General features: G+C 44.4%; 1 protein-coding gene across 2 annotated transcripts in view; it reads right to left on the bottom strand.

The window, feature by feature from the left end:
• ACO1 (aconitase 1) overlaps positions 1-16,794 on the bottom strand; it is a 49,107-nt gene that overhangs the window by 23,860 nt on the left and 8,453 nt on the right. For both annotated transcript variants that reach the window (XR_012159122.1, XM_073345585.1), the window contains exons 2-4: positions 5,417-5,534; positions 4,657-4,825; positions 2,094-2,231 (exon numbers count right to left, since the gene is read on the bottom strand). Coding sequence is in view for 1 of the 2 variants with exons in the window: in XM_073345585.1 (XP_073201686.1) it covers positions 2,094-2,231; positions 4,657-4,825; positions 5,417-5,513 (404 nt within the window). In the remaining variant the exon portion in view is untranslated. The remainder of the gene's footprint in view (positions 1-2,093; positions 2,232-4,656; positions 4,826-5,416; positions 5,535-16,794) is intronic.

The following is a 16,794-nucleotide window of genomic DNA, read 5'->3' as shown; positions in this document are numbered from 1 at the left end:
GCTGTGAGCTAAAGGCAAATGATCAAAGGGGCTTAACAAGTCTCAACAGGAATACCTATCATCTGGCTCAAACGTTAATCCCATACAGAATGTAGGCATTACATCTGCAATTTGATAAAGTCTGGCCTACGTCTTAAAGCAACGGAAAGTTTTCCAAACCTAAATGATACGCGAGCTGCATAGCAGTAAAGGAAGCTGATGTCAGTAATTGTGATTGAACATATGCGGATACCGATCTGGAACGTACACCACAGTTCAAGCCTGTACTCCTAAAAAAATATATGAAACAACTGTACGTAAACATAAAATCCCTAAGAAGTGATTACTTTTGGAGCAGGGACACTTCTATACTCTCTGAGCCATGCAGCACACTGTGGTCACTGTGAAAGAACTAAACAGCAATGATAGCTGGTCAGCAAAATGTATTTATTTATTTTGAGAAATTTGTCCATCTAAAATGGGATTTCATCAAAAATTATTTTTTGTGAAACCCTATTTTTCACTGAAAATATTGTGCTTTTGTAAAAAACGAGAACCACGTATATTTCTGTTTTTCAATGACATTGACAAAGAATTCTCACAGGGAAACATATTTCCCCCGACCCCAACCAGCTCTCATAAGAAACAGAGATTCAAATGAAATGGAGGAAGAGCATGTTTAAACAGATCAGTACCAACATGTACATATACTCCAGAGACATTTAATTTCAAACTGAAATCCATTCCTGACCTTTTCTCAGAGATATTTTAAGACTGCGGTTTAAAAGTTAACGAGGAGCAGATCTCAGACAAATGATCCAACTCAAGATCTAGGGGGGAAAAAACTGGACAAACTGCTGAGCTTTTTAGTTAGCTGGTTCACTGCCAATGGAGGTTTGCATCCATGTGGCTTTTGAGGTTTAAAATAACCTGCTTTTCTAAGAATCACATGGAGGGAATTTTTTTAAAATAAATAAATAAATCAATCCATCAAGAGGCTTATTTCCACATATAGGATCAAAATCTTTATTTAAAAACAAAACAAAACAAAAACAATCCGAGATGGGACACTAGATGGGGAGGGCACGGAGTTACTACAGAGAATTCTTAACCAGGTATCTGCCGGGCAAGTCCTGACCACATGCTCAGGATCTAAGATCTAACTGACTGCCATATTTGGGGTCAGGAAGGACTCTTCCACCAAGTCAGACTGGCAGAGATCCCGGGGAGGGGGTTGCCTTCTCTGCAGCATGGAGCATGGGACACTTGCAGGTTTAAACTAGTGTAAATGGTGAATTCTCTGTAACTTGAAGTCTTTAAAACCATGATTTGAGGACTTCAGTAACTCAGTTAGAGGTTTGGGGTCTATTTCAGGAGTGGGTGGGTAAGCTTCTGCGGCCTGCAACATGCAGGAGGTCAGACTAGATGATCACAATGTTCCCTTTTGACCTTCAAGTCTGAGACTGCTCTTAGATGCTAAGATTTCCTTCCCTTTTTGTATTGTTTTCATTTAAGTGAGCAGTTGTAATATTATTTCCTATTGAGAGTAACAAAGATGGAATAAGTTACTGGGTAAGGCAACTGGAGTACAATGAATTTAAGGAGTTTGGAAAACAGAAGAGAACTAAGGGATGACATGAGAAAGCAGAACGATATCACGAGGTTCAGCTAGGACATGCAGGATGGTAGGTAAGTTTCTAAGATCCCGATGCTGCAATGAGCTCTGTGCAGATGGACCCCTCCGACTGTTCAGAGTCCCATTGATTTCAGTGAGGCTCTGTACAGGTGCAAAGGAGCTCACTACAGGATTGGAGATTAAGTATTCTAGAGTTTCCAGTTCGCTGTTCCTTCCTTCCCCACTACATAAAAACACTGCTGTGTGCTTCTTCACCAAGGCAGCGATGAGCTAACTACCCCATTCTCAGAACTGTGCCAACACAGCCCAGTGTAGTAAACGGTCTCATTTAATCAGTCTTTAGCTTCTACAATGCTAGGGGACAAATCCTCAGTTTGCATAACGCAGTGTAACTCCACTGTGGACCTATGCTAATTAACGCCAGCTGCCCCTGGCTTCCTAGCAAGCATGGAAAAGAAGGTCTGCTTTATTTCCTTACCTCCTGTTAAAATCCACCTGGATGGAATGATCAATTACTAGATCAGCAGGACAGATGGGATTAATTTTTTCAGGGTCTCCACCCAGTTTCTTCACAGCATCACGCATTGCTGCAAAGTCAACCACTGCAGGTACGCCACTGAAATGAGAGAATTAAGCGAACTGAGGGGACAGAGCCCAGATCCTCACGCATAGCCAGCCAATGCCACACTGCCACCAGATTCTGTCTCGAAAGCCAACACTGGAATCACCACTCCATTGCAGTGGGACACAGAACCGGGGTGGGAGAAAGAACAAAGCCACATTTGGCTTCATCAGTGCAGAACACTTGGGTGGAAACGCATAAGGTGACAAAGGGAGGTGGTTGTGCAGCTTGGGCACTGGACTGGGAGACATGAGACCTGGATACAATCTCTGTGATCTTGGGCAAGTTACTCTTCCTTGCTCTGTGCCTCTGCTTCCCGTCTGTAAAATGGGGATAATACTACCACTTTTCTCCTACTAGCTGTGTGTACAGTGCCTAGCCCAATGGGGCTCTGATCATGGTTAGGCCTTCTAGGAACTAATGGATTATAGATCACGTTAATATGAGTCGGTAGGAACATCATCAGCTTTTGACTTGCAAGCTGAACAAAGGTGACCCAGAATCCATGAGAGTGAGTGTGACTATGGAACCCCTATGGGAGTGAACAGGCTGGCTTTCTGGAGTAGAACTGCACTGACTGGCAATCAGGAGAGCACTGAAGGGAAGAATAACAAAGCCCCCCACCCACTGTGCCACCAAGTTCTTGAACTTGACTTAACAAATGCCCCCAAACCAACCACCCACATGCTTCACACTCCGTAAGTATCTCTGTTAGGCTGTTAGCCAGAAGTCACATTTTCACCTCTGGTAACAAGACTTTGTAGCAGTCCTATAAGCCTGGTTGCTCCAAGAACTGACATGACAACAAACAACAGACCTTCCTCTAGGTATACAGTAGTGTCTCTTCAGAGCATCTGGCAGTCAGTGTCATGTTCTAACCATGAGACCATAAGTTTCCATGTTTGCCTTTGCAGAATGGATGGAAAGCTGGTGGTCCTTCACAGATGGTACATTTTGGCATTTCCAAGGTTACCCTAGCCACCACTGCTCACCAGGGGCATTTTATGTAGCACTCAGCACTTCACTTTTAGACTGCTACTTTCTGGGAAACATCCTCACATAACAAAACATTAATTCTGCAGGGAGTCGAGTGTACATAGTGTCCAGTGATGTGGTCATGGGCATTCAGGACCATTTAGGATTAGACTCTGAGTGTACTTCCTGAAATAGCAGCCCAGAAGAGAGAGACCATTTTAGAGTTCAAAGTGCAACAAGCGAAGATGTTCTTTGCTGCAAAGGACTAAAAATAATCAGCCTATAATGTTATAGAAGACTTGTGTGTAAGAAAAACAGTGCAGATTATTAAATACAACAGGGTCAGCACAGGGAATAGGGTAAGGACTTGGTTGGAGTTTTGTCTGCAAACATTTAGGATTGCAAAGAAGAAAAGCCAACACAGCTCAGGTTTATATTCTGGCAGTCACTCTGATCTACAAAAATATGCATCTGAACGTAGTGAGTGTGATGTACAGTGTGTGCATGTCAACTTCCCCAGACTATACGTACAGCAAAGAAAGCAACTGATATTATGCGCTAACTGCATTATTGGTTGATACAGAAGAGAAATAGAGCAGTTATTTGCAACACTATGGGGGATTGAGGGAGTGACACCAGAACACATGCATTTTATGTATCCAGAGGCATTCAAGGTGAATTACAGAATGCACAGGGCTGAAAATCAAGAACCCTCAAAATTCTAATCCTGAACTAGCAATTTACTCTCTATGGGGCCTTGTGCCAAGAGCCAGATTTTCAGTACAGCTCACTCCCATTTAGGCACCGATACAAGGGCTAATCTTTTCAAGAAAGCTCAGCACTCAGCAGCTTCCACCGTGACACTTGTGGACAGATTTTAGAAGAGATCAGCAGCGACCCTGGACATTTATTTAGGTGTCTAAATGGGAACTGAGCTCTTTAGAAAGTATAGCTCAACCTCTCTGCACTTCACTGTCTCCACCTGTAAAGCGGTCAGCATACCTATCACCTCTCGGGATGTGAGCCAGTTAGGACCCCAATGCTGTTCCCAACAGAGGCAATGACAATTTTGCCACGGACTTCAAAAGCGGAACATGATTGAGCCCTCAGTTCCTGTGATGCATTTTGGAGAATGCCAGGCAATACACTATTTGCTAGGGTGAGAAATGGAATGAATCTGTTGTCCAGTAATGTGGAGAACGCCAAGGTTGTGCCACATTCCCTCTTATCACCTGGGTCCGAGGTTCAAAGGACAGTGGACTTTTGATGGAGTACTTTTAAAATGACCACGGTTTGCTTAAAGGAGCTCTGTCAACTTGACATCCAGTATGTTTAGAATAACGTGGCACCGCATCCACCCTCCACTCCCCTCTGCTTTGCCCACTGCGAATGGTTGTGGTTTTTAAAAGCCCATTTTCCTAGTTTTAGGAAGCATTTGACTCACGTTAAATCCTGCAGAATAACTCGTGCAGGATTAAATGGCACTTCAACATTCTTGCTCTGCATCACATGCCAGTCGAGAATATTCTCAACATCTTCCTTCTTCACTAGGAACTCATCACAGTTGCGGATGGCTGCCTCCAGGAGGACCCTGATAGAAAATGGCAAACGTCCTGGGGGGAAGAGACAGAAAGCAGATTGGTTTACACCTTTGGAGATGAAGTTTCCAGATATCTGGGCATGGCTGTGTCCTTTCCCTTTTTGGGTAGCAAAGTTCTGGCTCCCCTGAAGTCAAAGGGAGTCTTGACATTGACTAGAATGGGGCCAGGATTTCACATATCATCTTTATTTGTGGCATACATCTTGCAATCACACACTCCTATCAAGTCCATCACATTATCAAGGCAGCATGGATGAAACTCGTCTTCCACTGATCTGGCTAGACCTTCATGCCCTGCCCAGAGGATACCCCTCACCTGTAGGAAGCACTCAACTACCACATAAAATGACCAATGTGCAGTCCAAGTTTAGAAAAAAAGATCATCATCATAGCAGGAAATTAAATAAGCCTAGATGCTAGTACCCAAAAAACATGATTAGAAATTGATCTTCAAGGAATAGCTTTTAAATTTGTACCCATGTTTCTGTGCCCGCAAATCAAGTATCATCTAGAACTGCAGAGCCTTCCCACAGTCATTTTCAATGCCCACCGCAGCCTGAGTACACACGTCTCAGGCAGTTCCTTCTGAATGCTGCCAACATACCGTATCTCGCATCTCCCAATTTGTTCAGATTGAAGAACTTCTTTGCAGGCTGGTTGGAGTCTAGTGGCTCTGCAATCCATGCAAAAGGGTTGCTCATGATTAAAGCCCCTGTGTGTCACTGAAAGCACAAAAGAAAATCATGTCAGCTGCCCCAGAGGTAAATTCTGTATCAGCTGGAGCATATACTTCACAATATACATTAAACACACACACAATTCTCTTGTGACTCCTCTGCAGTCATTATTATAGGAGTCTTGTGAAGATTATGAGCTGATTTCCACAGGGCTCAGAAGCCTACATTTAAAGCACTGTGGGTGTTACAATGTTTACATGGTGACTATCTCCAGACAGACTTTGTGCCTTTCTGCTTTGCTAATCACACAGAGGTTGCAGAGCCATTTCTTCAGTGAAAACTGCCAAGTCTGAAGTAACAGGTGCCCCTCCCTTGCACACAAACAAAAACATCTACACTGAGACAGACAGAACCTACTAAAAACAACTGATCCCCTGAAAATACTTTCAGAGGTACAAAGCACCCACACCTCTTGTTGACTTTACTGGGAGCTGTGGGTACTTTCCACCTCTGGAGGGCAGAGAATCAACAATCTGGCCTCAGGGTAAAGAGTTTTTCCGTTTAACACCCACCAGAAGTGGGGATTTTTGTCCATTATATAGCGGCCTGACAGACAGAGCACTTGACTGGGACTCAGAAGACTTGGATTCTATTCCCAGGTCTGCCACTGGCCTGCTGTGTGCCCTTAAGCAAGTTACTTTACTGCCGCATACCTCAGTTTCCCCATCTATAAAATCAGGATAATGATACCCACCTCCTTTGTAAAGCACAAGAGACAGGTACTATTAATATTAACAATAATAATAATAATACAGGGCCATGTTGTGCACACCCCAATCACAGTAGTGAGATTACTATCCAAATAGTTCAGTTGATTTTACTGGCTCTACCTGGCTCAGTAATGAGTTCACAATCTGTCCCGCAGTGTTTTCAGACTATTCAGACATCAGTCACACCTCTCAGTTTTAATGCTTATAATTAAAGCTAAGTGTGTGGGTGGAGAGGAGAGGCGCAGAGGGATTTTAGTTTGGTTAGTGAAGCGGGAAAGGCTTGTAGAAGTCTATGATTTATGTTTATGCGGAACTGCAAATAAGATACAACCGCACGAGACGGCAAAAGGTGCCAAGCAGAGAGAATGCACTGTTTACTTAAGGTAACAATGCAGAAAAGAGAAAACAAAAACAAACCACAACTCACTCCATCCCACACATTCACCTCTGGGAACGCACACAAGAGCCTGTCTTATTTAGGAGAATGAATGATGCATTGACACTTTGCACCCACAAAAATATCAAATATTAAATATAAAAATATCAAGTTCATATTATTTGCAATTGCTGCATAAATTGAGTTGTTATCCCTACATTTTCATAACATGAGAGCAGGAATCACTTCCGTTCTTGTCTACACAGACATCTCTAAATTCCCTTAAGACACTAATTGAGGTTTTGAACTTGGATTCTTCAAGTGAATGGGCTCATATCACACACACACACACACATACACACCCTCTCCAGCTCATTTGGATCTTCTACTTGTTACTTTACAAAGTGACTGTTCTTCCCAGTCTTGCAGTTATGAACCACTCACACAGCAATTTATTGACAGCAGCATTCCCTGAGGTTTTGTTCTTTGAACATCTTGAACCATCAGGGTTTTCTTTCTTTTTGTCTCCCTCTTCCTCTCTCCATTTCTTAGAGCCTCCTGGATAGTGCATGACCACAAGAGAACTCATCTGCTTCCTTCCTGCTATTCTAGCCAGTCATTCTCCTGGATGAATTTTATACCATCTTCGAAACTCAGCCCTTTGTTTCATGCATGCTTAATTTTTACAAGATTATTTAGTACCGCAGAAGATACAAAACACTGAGATGTTTCCTCACAGATAAAGCTGACCATGGCTTTGCAGTGGCCATAAAACCTGTTTTCACTGTATCCATTTGCCACATTCTCATCTAGCTTTACAGTTTCAGCTATAACAGCCAGTCATGTCAGTGTCAATCATGCCAGTCATTACCGATGAATATGGGCTATAAACCAAGTGATGCCAGCCCATAGTTCAAGCCAACCATCCACCTAGAAGCTGCAGGGGGAATGAGACTAGCCAAAAGCCCACGATTCTGCACAGATTTGTAAGTAATCACATGCTTTGGATACAGATTAACTTTCTATCACAGTGGAGTGTTTATTATTATTTTGCCTGCCTTGAAATGGGAACACACAACGGTCGGCATGCCATGGAGCTGGTATCGATGGCCTTCCAGGCTCTGTACAATATGGAAGGTCGCAAGCATTTCATTGCTGGGTCACGTCCACAGCCAGCCGTGCTCCTGACATTTTCAATGAACAGAAAGACTCACAGCTGATCACACACTAAATAAATCATTTGTGCTTTCATCCTACAATCTCAAAGTGGTTTCCAAAATTAAAATGAGATTATATCCCAGACAGTGGCTTTTAAAAAAATAAAATAAAAAACATGGGATTCTATGCTTATCAGCTGCCAGGAACTCCAGATCAAGTTGCTCAGTTTACACAAAGATGTTTTCTAGCTGCCAAACCTGTAAACAGAATCCAGCTGAAGTCTTTCTGGTTTATGCATCACCACCGCCAGCAAGATTCTGTGGGTTAAATTCTACGTGGAGTTACCCCTGGACCAGTCTTGTTTAGCTCAACTATAGAAGCCCATACTTTGGCGCTGAAGGTCCCAGGTTATAGTCCCTGTGGATAAAACCATTTCACACAGGTGTAACTGACCAAAACCTGGTAAACAATTCTGTGGGGGATGCACAGGAAGGAGTAGAATCCAGCTCGCTCACTCTGCAGAGCTAACAGCAGTAAAAATTTATTTTTACCTAGAATGTCAACAGATAGCACTCAAAATGCAAAGAGAGAGCAGATCTGATGATTAAGAAAGTGCAGGAGGTTCACATTTTATAGGGGTCATACCAAAACTGGATCCAGGCCATGTGATCAAAAACGGAGGGGGAAAAAAGAACACTGAAAAGGCCCTAAGTTATTCTTGCTCCACCTCACCCAGCACTCTTTCCCCTCCCCCCAAAAAAACCCCACACTCCATTGTGTTCAGTGCCCGAACAACCAAATAATGTTTGCCAGACTCCTGATCTCTGAAGTTCACGTGCATAAGGAATCAGATCAAGATTTCTGTAAATTTCACCTGCTAGCCAGCACATGAAATGAGTGGGAGAGCAAGTGAGAAACACCACCCCATCAGCATAGTGGGATGGAGAAAAGTAGGGCCCAAACTGAATGAGAGGTGAATGCTGGGGGAGGGCGGGAGAACAGCACAGGAGACCACAAAGAACGTACTGCCAAAAGTGTGGTTAAAAAAGAAAAAAAAAAAAAAAATCTGTGGTCAGATTCCTAGTTTCCCCATCCCATGAAGCACTCCCTGTTTAGCTGCATTTCACCAGATCAGTGCTCTGCTCTTCCCTTCCTTGCATGACTTCTTCAGAATCCAGCCCTCTGCTAAGAAACCCTTGTTCATTAACTGAAACCCTTGCTTAAAGGCCACTCACACTACATGAAGCTACTGCATGTTTTGAACAGAGCTTCCATGAACAAAATGGCCGAATTAATTCCACGGTGGTAAATGCACAGTAATGCACACTGGAAAACATGATCCCAACTTCACATACAAAGCGATGGGGTCTAAATTAGCTGTTACCACTCAAGAAAGAGACCTGGGGTTGTGGGTAGCTCCCTGAAAACATCTGCTCAGTGTGCAGCGGCAGCCAAAAAAGCGAACAGAATATTAGGAGTCATTAGGAAAGGGATAGATAATAAGACAGAAAATCTGAATGCCACTACATGAATCCACACTTCGAATGCTGTGTGCAGTTTGGTTGCCCCATCCCAAAAACGATATATTAGAATTACAAAGGGTGCAGAGAATAACAACAAAAGTGACTGGGGGATGGAACAGCTTCCATAGGAGGAGAGATTTAAAAGACTGGGATTTTTCAATTTAGAAGAGAGACAATTAAGGGGGGAGGTAGATATGAAATCTATAAAATCAGGAATGGTGTGGAAAAAGTGATTAGGAAAGTGTTATTTACCCCTCTACATAACACAAGAACTGGGGGGGGGGTCACCCAATAAAATTAATAGGCAGCAAGTTTAAAAGAAACAGAAGGAAGTACTTTTTCACAGAACACACAGTTACTCTGTGGAACTCCTTGCCAGGGGATGTTGTGAAGGCCAAAAGTATAACTGTTCAAAAAGAATTAGATACTTTCATGGAGGATAGGTCCATCTGCCAAGATGGTCAGGAATGCAACCCCATGCTCTGGGTGTCCTAAGAATATGTCTACACTGCAATAAAAAGCCCACAGCACTGATTCTCAGAGCCCAAGTCTGGATGTCTACATTGCAATTTTTAGCCCAGTGGCCTGTCAGTTGACCCGGGCCAGCTGTGGCCACGGTGCAGGTCTTCTATTGCACTGTAGACATACCCTAAACCTCCAGCTGCCAGAAGTTGGGACTGGATGACAGAGGATGGATCACTCAATAATTGCCCTGTTTTGTTCATTCCCTCTGAAGCACCTGGCATGGGCCACTGTCAGAGACAGGATAGCAGGCTAGATGGATCTCGGGTGACCAGACAGCAAGTGTGAAAAATTGGGATGGGGGTGGAGGGTAATAGGAGCATATATAAGAAAGAGACCCCAAAATCGGGACTGTCCCTATAGAATCGAGACATCTGGTCACCCTAGATGGATCATTTCTGATCCAGTATGGCCAGTCTCATGAACTGCAGTGCACAAGGCAAAGCTATTTAAAAACCCCATCAAACAGAAATATGACAGGTACGTATTAATCCGTACCTCCGGGGGACTGAGTCATCTATCTGCCGCCCTGACCGGGAAAACTGAGAAGTCTGCTGCTTGCCGGGGGCTAAGATTCGTGATGTGACGGAGAGACTGCCGAGACTCATCAAGCCTTCGGATCGCTACCCCTTCCTGCTTCTCCACGTGGGCACCAATGATACTGCCAAGAATGACCTTGAGCGGATCACTGCGGACTACGTGGCTCTGGGAAGAAGGATAAAGGAGTTGGAGGCGCAAGTGGTGTTCTCGTCCATCCTCCCCGTGGAAGGAAAAGGCCTGGGTAGGGACCGTCGAATCGTGGAAGTCAACGAATGGCTACGCAGGTGGTGTCGGAGAGAAGGCTTTGGATTCTTTGACCATGGGATGGTGTTCCATGAAGGAGGAGTGCTGGGCAGAGACGGGCTCCATCTTACGAAGAGAGGGAAGAGCATCTTTGCGAGCAGGCTGGCTAACCTAGTGAGGAGGGCTTTAAACTAGGTTCACTGGGGGAAGGAGACCAAAGCCCTGAGGTAAGTGGGAAAGTGGGATACCGGGAGGAAGCACAGGCAGGAATGTCTGTGAGGGGAGGGCTCCTGCCTCATACTGAGAATGAGGGGCGATCAGCAGGTTATCTCAAGTGCTTATATACGAATGCACAAAGCCTTGGAAACAAGCAGGGAGAACTGGAGGTCCTGGTGATGTCAAGGAACTATGATGTGATTGGAATAACAGAGACTTGGTGGGATAACTCACATGACTGGAGTACTGTCATGGATGGTTATAAACTGTTCAGGAAGGACAGGCAGGGCAGAAAAGGTGGGGGAGTAGCACTGTATGTAAGGGAGCAGTATGACTGCTCAGAGCTCCGGTACGAAACTGTAGAAAAACCTGAGTGTCTCTGGATTAAGTTTAGAAGTGTGAGCAACAAGAGGGATGTAGTGGTGGGAGTCTGCTATAGACCACCGGACCAGGGGGATGAGGTAGATGAGACTTTCTTCCGGCAACTCACGGAAGCTACTAGATCGCACGCCCTGATTCTCATGGGTGACTTTAATTTTCCTGATATTTGCTGGGAGAGCAATACAGCGGTGCATAGACAATCCAGGAAGTTTTTGGAAAGCATAGGGGACAATTTCCTGGTGCAAGTGCTAGAGGAGCCAACTAGGGGGGGCGCTTTTCTTGACCTGCTGCTCACAAACCGGGTAGAATTAGTGGGGGAAGCAAAAGTGGATGGGAATCTGGGAGGCAGTGACCATGAGTTGGTTGAGTTCAGGATCCTGACGCAGGGAAGAAAGGTAAGCAGCAGGATACGGACCCTGGACTTCAGGAAAGCAGACTTCGACTCCCTCAGGGAACGGATGGCCAGGATCCCCTGGGGGACTAACTTGAAGGGGAAAGGAGTCCAGGAGAGCTGGCTGTATTTCAAGGAATCCCTGTTGAGTTACAGGGACAAACCATCCCGATGAGTCGAAAGAATAGTAAATATGGCAGGCGACCAGCTTGGCTTAATAGTGAAATCCTAGCGGATCTTAAACATAAAAAAGAAGCTTACAAGAAGTGGAAGGTTGGACATATGACCAGGGAAGAGTATAAAAATATTGCTCGGGCATGTAGGAATGAAATCAGGAGGGCCAAATCTCACCTGGAGCTGCAGCTAGCGAGAGATGTCAAAAGTAACAAGAAGGGTTTCTTCAGGTATGTTGGCAACAAGAAGAAAGCCAAGGAAAGTGTCGGCCCCTTACTGAATGAGGAAGGCAACCTAGTGACAGAGGATGTGGAAAAAGCTAATGTACTCAATGCTTTTTTTGCCTCTGTCTTCACGAACAAGGTCAGCTCCCAGACTGCTGCGCTGGGCATCACAAAATGGGGAAGAGATGGCCAGCCCTCTGTGGAGATAGACGTGGTTAGGGACTATTTAGAAAAGCTGGATGTGCACAAGTCCATGGGGCCGGACGAGTTGCATCCGAGAGTGCTGAAGGAATTGGCGGCTGTGATTGCAGAGCCATTGGCCATTATCTTTGAAAACTCGTGGCGAACCGGGGAAGTCCCGGATGACTGGAAAAAGGCTAATGTAGTGCCAATCTTTAAAAAAGGGAAGAAGGAGGATCCTGGGAACTACAGGCCAGTCAGCCTCACCTCAGTCCCTGGAAAAATCATGGAGCAGGTCCTCAAAGAATCAATCCTGAAGCACTTGCATGAGAGGAAAGTGATCAGGAACAGCCAGCATGGATTCACCAAGGGAAGGTCATGCCTGACTAATCTAATCGCCTTTTATGATGAGATTACTGTTTCTGTGGATGAAGGGAAAGCAGTGGATGTATTGTTTCTTGACTTTAGCAAAGCTTTTGACACGGTCTCCCACAGTATTCTTGTCAACAAGTTAAAGAAGTATGGGCTGGATGAATGCACTATAAGGTGGGTAGAAAGCTGGCTAGATTGTCGGGCTCAACGGGTAGTGATCAATGGCTCCATGTCTAGTTGGCAGCCGGTGTCAAGTGGAGTGCCCCAGGGGTCGGTCCTGGGGCCGGTTTTGTTCAATATCTTCATAAATGATCTGGAGGATGGTGTGGGTTGCACTATCAGCAAATTTGCGGATGATACTAAACTGGGAGGAGTGGTAGATACGCTGGAGGGGAGGGATAGGATACAGAAGGACCTAGACAAATTGGAGGATTGGGCCAAAAGAAATCTGATGAGGTTCAATAAGGATAAGTGCAGGGTCCTGCACTTAGGATGGAAGAATCCAATGCACAGCTACAGACTAGGGACCGAATGGCTAGGCAGCAGTTCTGCGGAAAAGGACCTAGGGGTGACAGTGGATGAGAAGCTGGATACGAGTCAGCAGTGTGCCCTTGTTGCCAAGAAGGCCAATGGCATTTTGGGATGTATAAGTAGGGGCATAGCGAGCAGATCGAGGGACGTGATCGTTCCCCTCTATTCGACATTGGTGAGGCCTCATCTGGAGTACTGTGTCCAGTTTTGGGCCCCACACTACAAGAAGGATGTGGATAAATTGGAGAGAGTCCAGCGAAGGGCAACAAAAATGATTAGGGGTCTAGAACACATGACTTATGAGGAGAGGCTGAGGGAGCTGGGATTGTTTAGCCTGCAGAAGAGAAGAATGAGGGGGGATTTAATAGCTGCTTTCAACTACCTGAAAGGGGGTTCCAAAGAGGATGGCTCTAGACTGTTCTCAATGGTAGCAGATGACAGAACGAGGAGTAATGGTCTCAAGTTGCAGTGGGGGAGGTTTAGATTGGATATTAGGAAAAACTTTTTCACTAAAAGGGTGGTGAAACACTGGAATGCGTTACCTAGGGAGGTGGTAGAATCTCCTTCCTTCGAGGTTTTTAAGGTCAGGCTTGACAAAGCCCTGGCTGGGATGATTTAACTGGGAATTGGTCCTGCTTCGAGCAGGGGGTTGGACTAGATGACCTTCAGGGGTCCCTTCCAACCCTGAGATTCTATGATTCTAATCACTATCTTTATAGATACAAGAAGATTGTTTTCCATACACATAACGTTCGGACGTTAGAGCAAAGAAAGAATCCTTATGAATGTTATTAAAGAGAAAAGGTGGACCAACTTCTGTTTGTGAGAGAGACAAGCTTTCAAGCTTAACAGAGCTCTTCTTGAGGTCCTTAGGAATCCAGTTCTGTTTGTACTCTATTCCTCCAATACCATGTAGCTTATCGGGCTAGCCTGCTTGCTTGCATGTATATCTTTTCTTATGAGTTTAATCATTTGTTACATTATAGGTTTGTTATTATAATAGGTTTATCAATTTGTATTAGAGTATTTTAGCTGCAATGCAAGGAACCTACAGGCAACATATCCTGTATGTTAAGCTAAGGCAAGTTATCATACATCTGTTTGAGACCTTTACCCTAGATAGGTGGTGATGAGCTAAAGCATATAGTATAGATGTTTGTGACCTTTCACATAGATAAGTGGGCAAGTTAAAGTAAGCTAGTAGGTAAGGCCACCTAAGTTCATGGCCTTTTTCAGACTTAACAGGTATACCACGAAGAACATGTAAATAACCGGTTAGGACAGAAATAACAGAAGTGAGGATGAGCTAATGGTCTCTAATAGTTACAAACATGTCATTAATATGTACAAACATGCCAGCCCAAGTGTACCCTAATGTTTTTGTGGGTGAGGAAGTGAAGTTTGGAAGTATTGGCCCTAAAGGAAGAAGGGCACATGGAAGGAGGGCACTTAGGCTCTAAGCTCAGGCCCTATACTAGGGAAAACCCACCCTGCTGAGGGGGTTCAGCTTGCTTTTTTTAGTTTGTCATTGTTCATTTTAAGTAAACTCTAAGTTAGAAGCAGCTAGAGCTAAAAGCTATAGAAGCTAAGCTCTGCACCTCTCACTCAAGACTTGAGGAACCTGAACCATCCAACTCTCTTGGCATGCCAGAGGCAAGGCTGATCACCAGGTTCTCAAGGAAGGGTGCGAGTACATTAATCGAGAAACCTTTCTAGTATATAATACCACATATACTTCTAGAACAATGTTGCTGCTTTTGTAATTGGCTGATTTGATTAATATTCCATTACTGTTCCAATTTTCTCAATAAAAGGCTTAAAGCTGCCTTTTGTTCTCAGTGTGAGTTTCCTTGTCAGACATCCCAAGGGTCCCTGCAAATTCTGTGTAGCCTGATTCTGGGACCTTATTGTGTTCTGATCAGATTAACTTGTGATCCTATAACCCATATTTATTTAAACAATATTATTAATCTCCCACAAAATCAGGCAACCCCCAGGTGGGAGGAGTGTGAGTTTCTCCAGCAACAAAGGGGTTATATTCACATCTCTCATGAAGTTACTACTAATGGGTGGTTACTCACATGCTTTGAGACAACATACCTAAGTGACTAACACCGCAACTATTCGGGTTTTTTTATTATTATTAAAGGGGGAAAAAGTCAGCAGCATTCCCAGATCTTACTGCATCAAGAGACTCGTTCAATTCAATAAAGCTATGCTCTCCCGGACTGAGCTGTAATTGAGGTGTGTTTGCAGCATGTTTAGACATACAAGAGCTAGATTGCCAACAGCAGTGAAGCCATGACAGCACAGGCTAGGTGACTGAGTAGTTTGAAGAAAGAAAAGGAGTACTTGTGGCACCTTAGAGACTAACCAATTTATTTGAGCATGAGCTTTCGTGAGCTTCAGCCCGCTTCGTCGGATGCAGTGGGCTTATACAGACAGTACTGAAGTCCACGCGGCCACAGCTTCACTGCCACTGGTATCTGAGCTAGCTCGATCAAAGCTAGCTCGGGTCTGTCTCAATGTACTGCAGTCACACTTCCAACTGCAGTGTAGACATACCCCGGGTGCCTTCACAGGACCTTAGACCAGTGCTGAAGGGGGGGCTAGCAGATCTTTTCCCATACAGTTTTATTTCAATACCATACAAGACATATGTTTTACAAGCCAGCTGGTGCTCTCTGGTGATTCTGGCACCTAGATTCCCCTCTCACATTCACCAGTGTGAGTGAGGAAGAGTAACTCCACTGAAGTCAATGGAATTGAATCAGTGAGAGACAGAGCATCAAGCCCACCACGTCTGGTGTGTTCTTGGAGTTGCGAGTTTGCTGGATTTGGTGGAAGTATCTTACGAAAATGATGGGTGAGGGGGAGAGGAAAGAATATGCCATTTTACTCTCTGCTACATATGGTGGAGTAACCCACGAGGCAGCCCTCAGCATCAGTTCAATGCATTACACTACACCACATATTGCTGAAGCCAGAACATCCTAACAGTGAAAATCAACACGGCAAAGCAGAACTATAACAGGTTCTCTCACAGGATTTATCTGCTGCCTCTTCTAATCCCTTCCAGTAGCAACTTCACGTTAATGGCAACAAAAGTATTTGTTTTTTAAAGGACCACACAGAATTCCACTCAACTGCTTTGCTCTGTAGCAAAAGTATTATTGCCTAGAATATTTTACTTCCAAGATCCACGTGCATGGGAAACTGGTGGGGTGGGGGAATTGTGCTGGTGAAAGATTCCAGGTTATTATTGATCACGTTTTTTACGATAGTGACAAAGGACCAACCAAGAAGAGGGCCCCACTGTGCTGTACAAAGCACAGAGCAGTAGACAATGCCAGACCTGAAAAGCTCAATCTAAATAGCAGGTGTGGAGACAAAAACTCCCTATCAATCTACAGAGCAGGTACAGAATAGGCAGAAGCAGCACAAGGTTCATGGCACTGTCCCATCAATGCAATTTAATGCTAACTGATGTGAAAGGATCAACTTTAGGGCCAATAGGATACTCAAGTCTCCATGTCTACCCAGTCCCTGGCCTCATTAATGACTTGGATACTGGAGTAGAGCGTATGCTCATAAAATTTGCAGATAACACCAAGTGGGGGGGGGGTGGTTTGCAAGCAATTTGGGGGACAGGTTTAAAATTCAAAATGATGTTGACAAATTGGAGAATTGGTCTGAATGCAACA

This window comes from Lepidochelys kempii, chromosome 5 (assembly GCF_965140265.1).
Source record: "Lepidochelys kempii isolate rLepKem1 chromosome 5, rLepKem1.hap2, whole genome shotgun sequence".
Taxonomy (NCBI): Eukaryota; Metazoa; Chordata; order Testudines; family Cheloniidae; genus Lepidochelys; species Lepidochelys kempii.
Note: the sequence above shows the minus strand (reverse complement) of the source record. Positions and strands in the feature narration are given on the sequence as shown.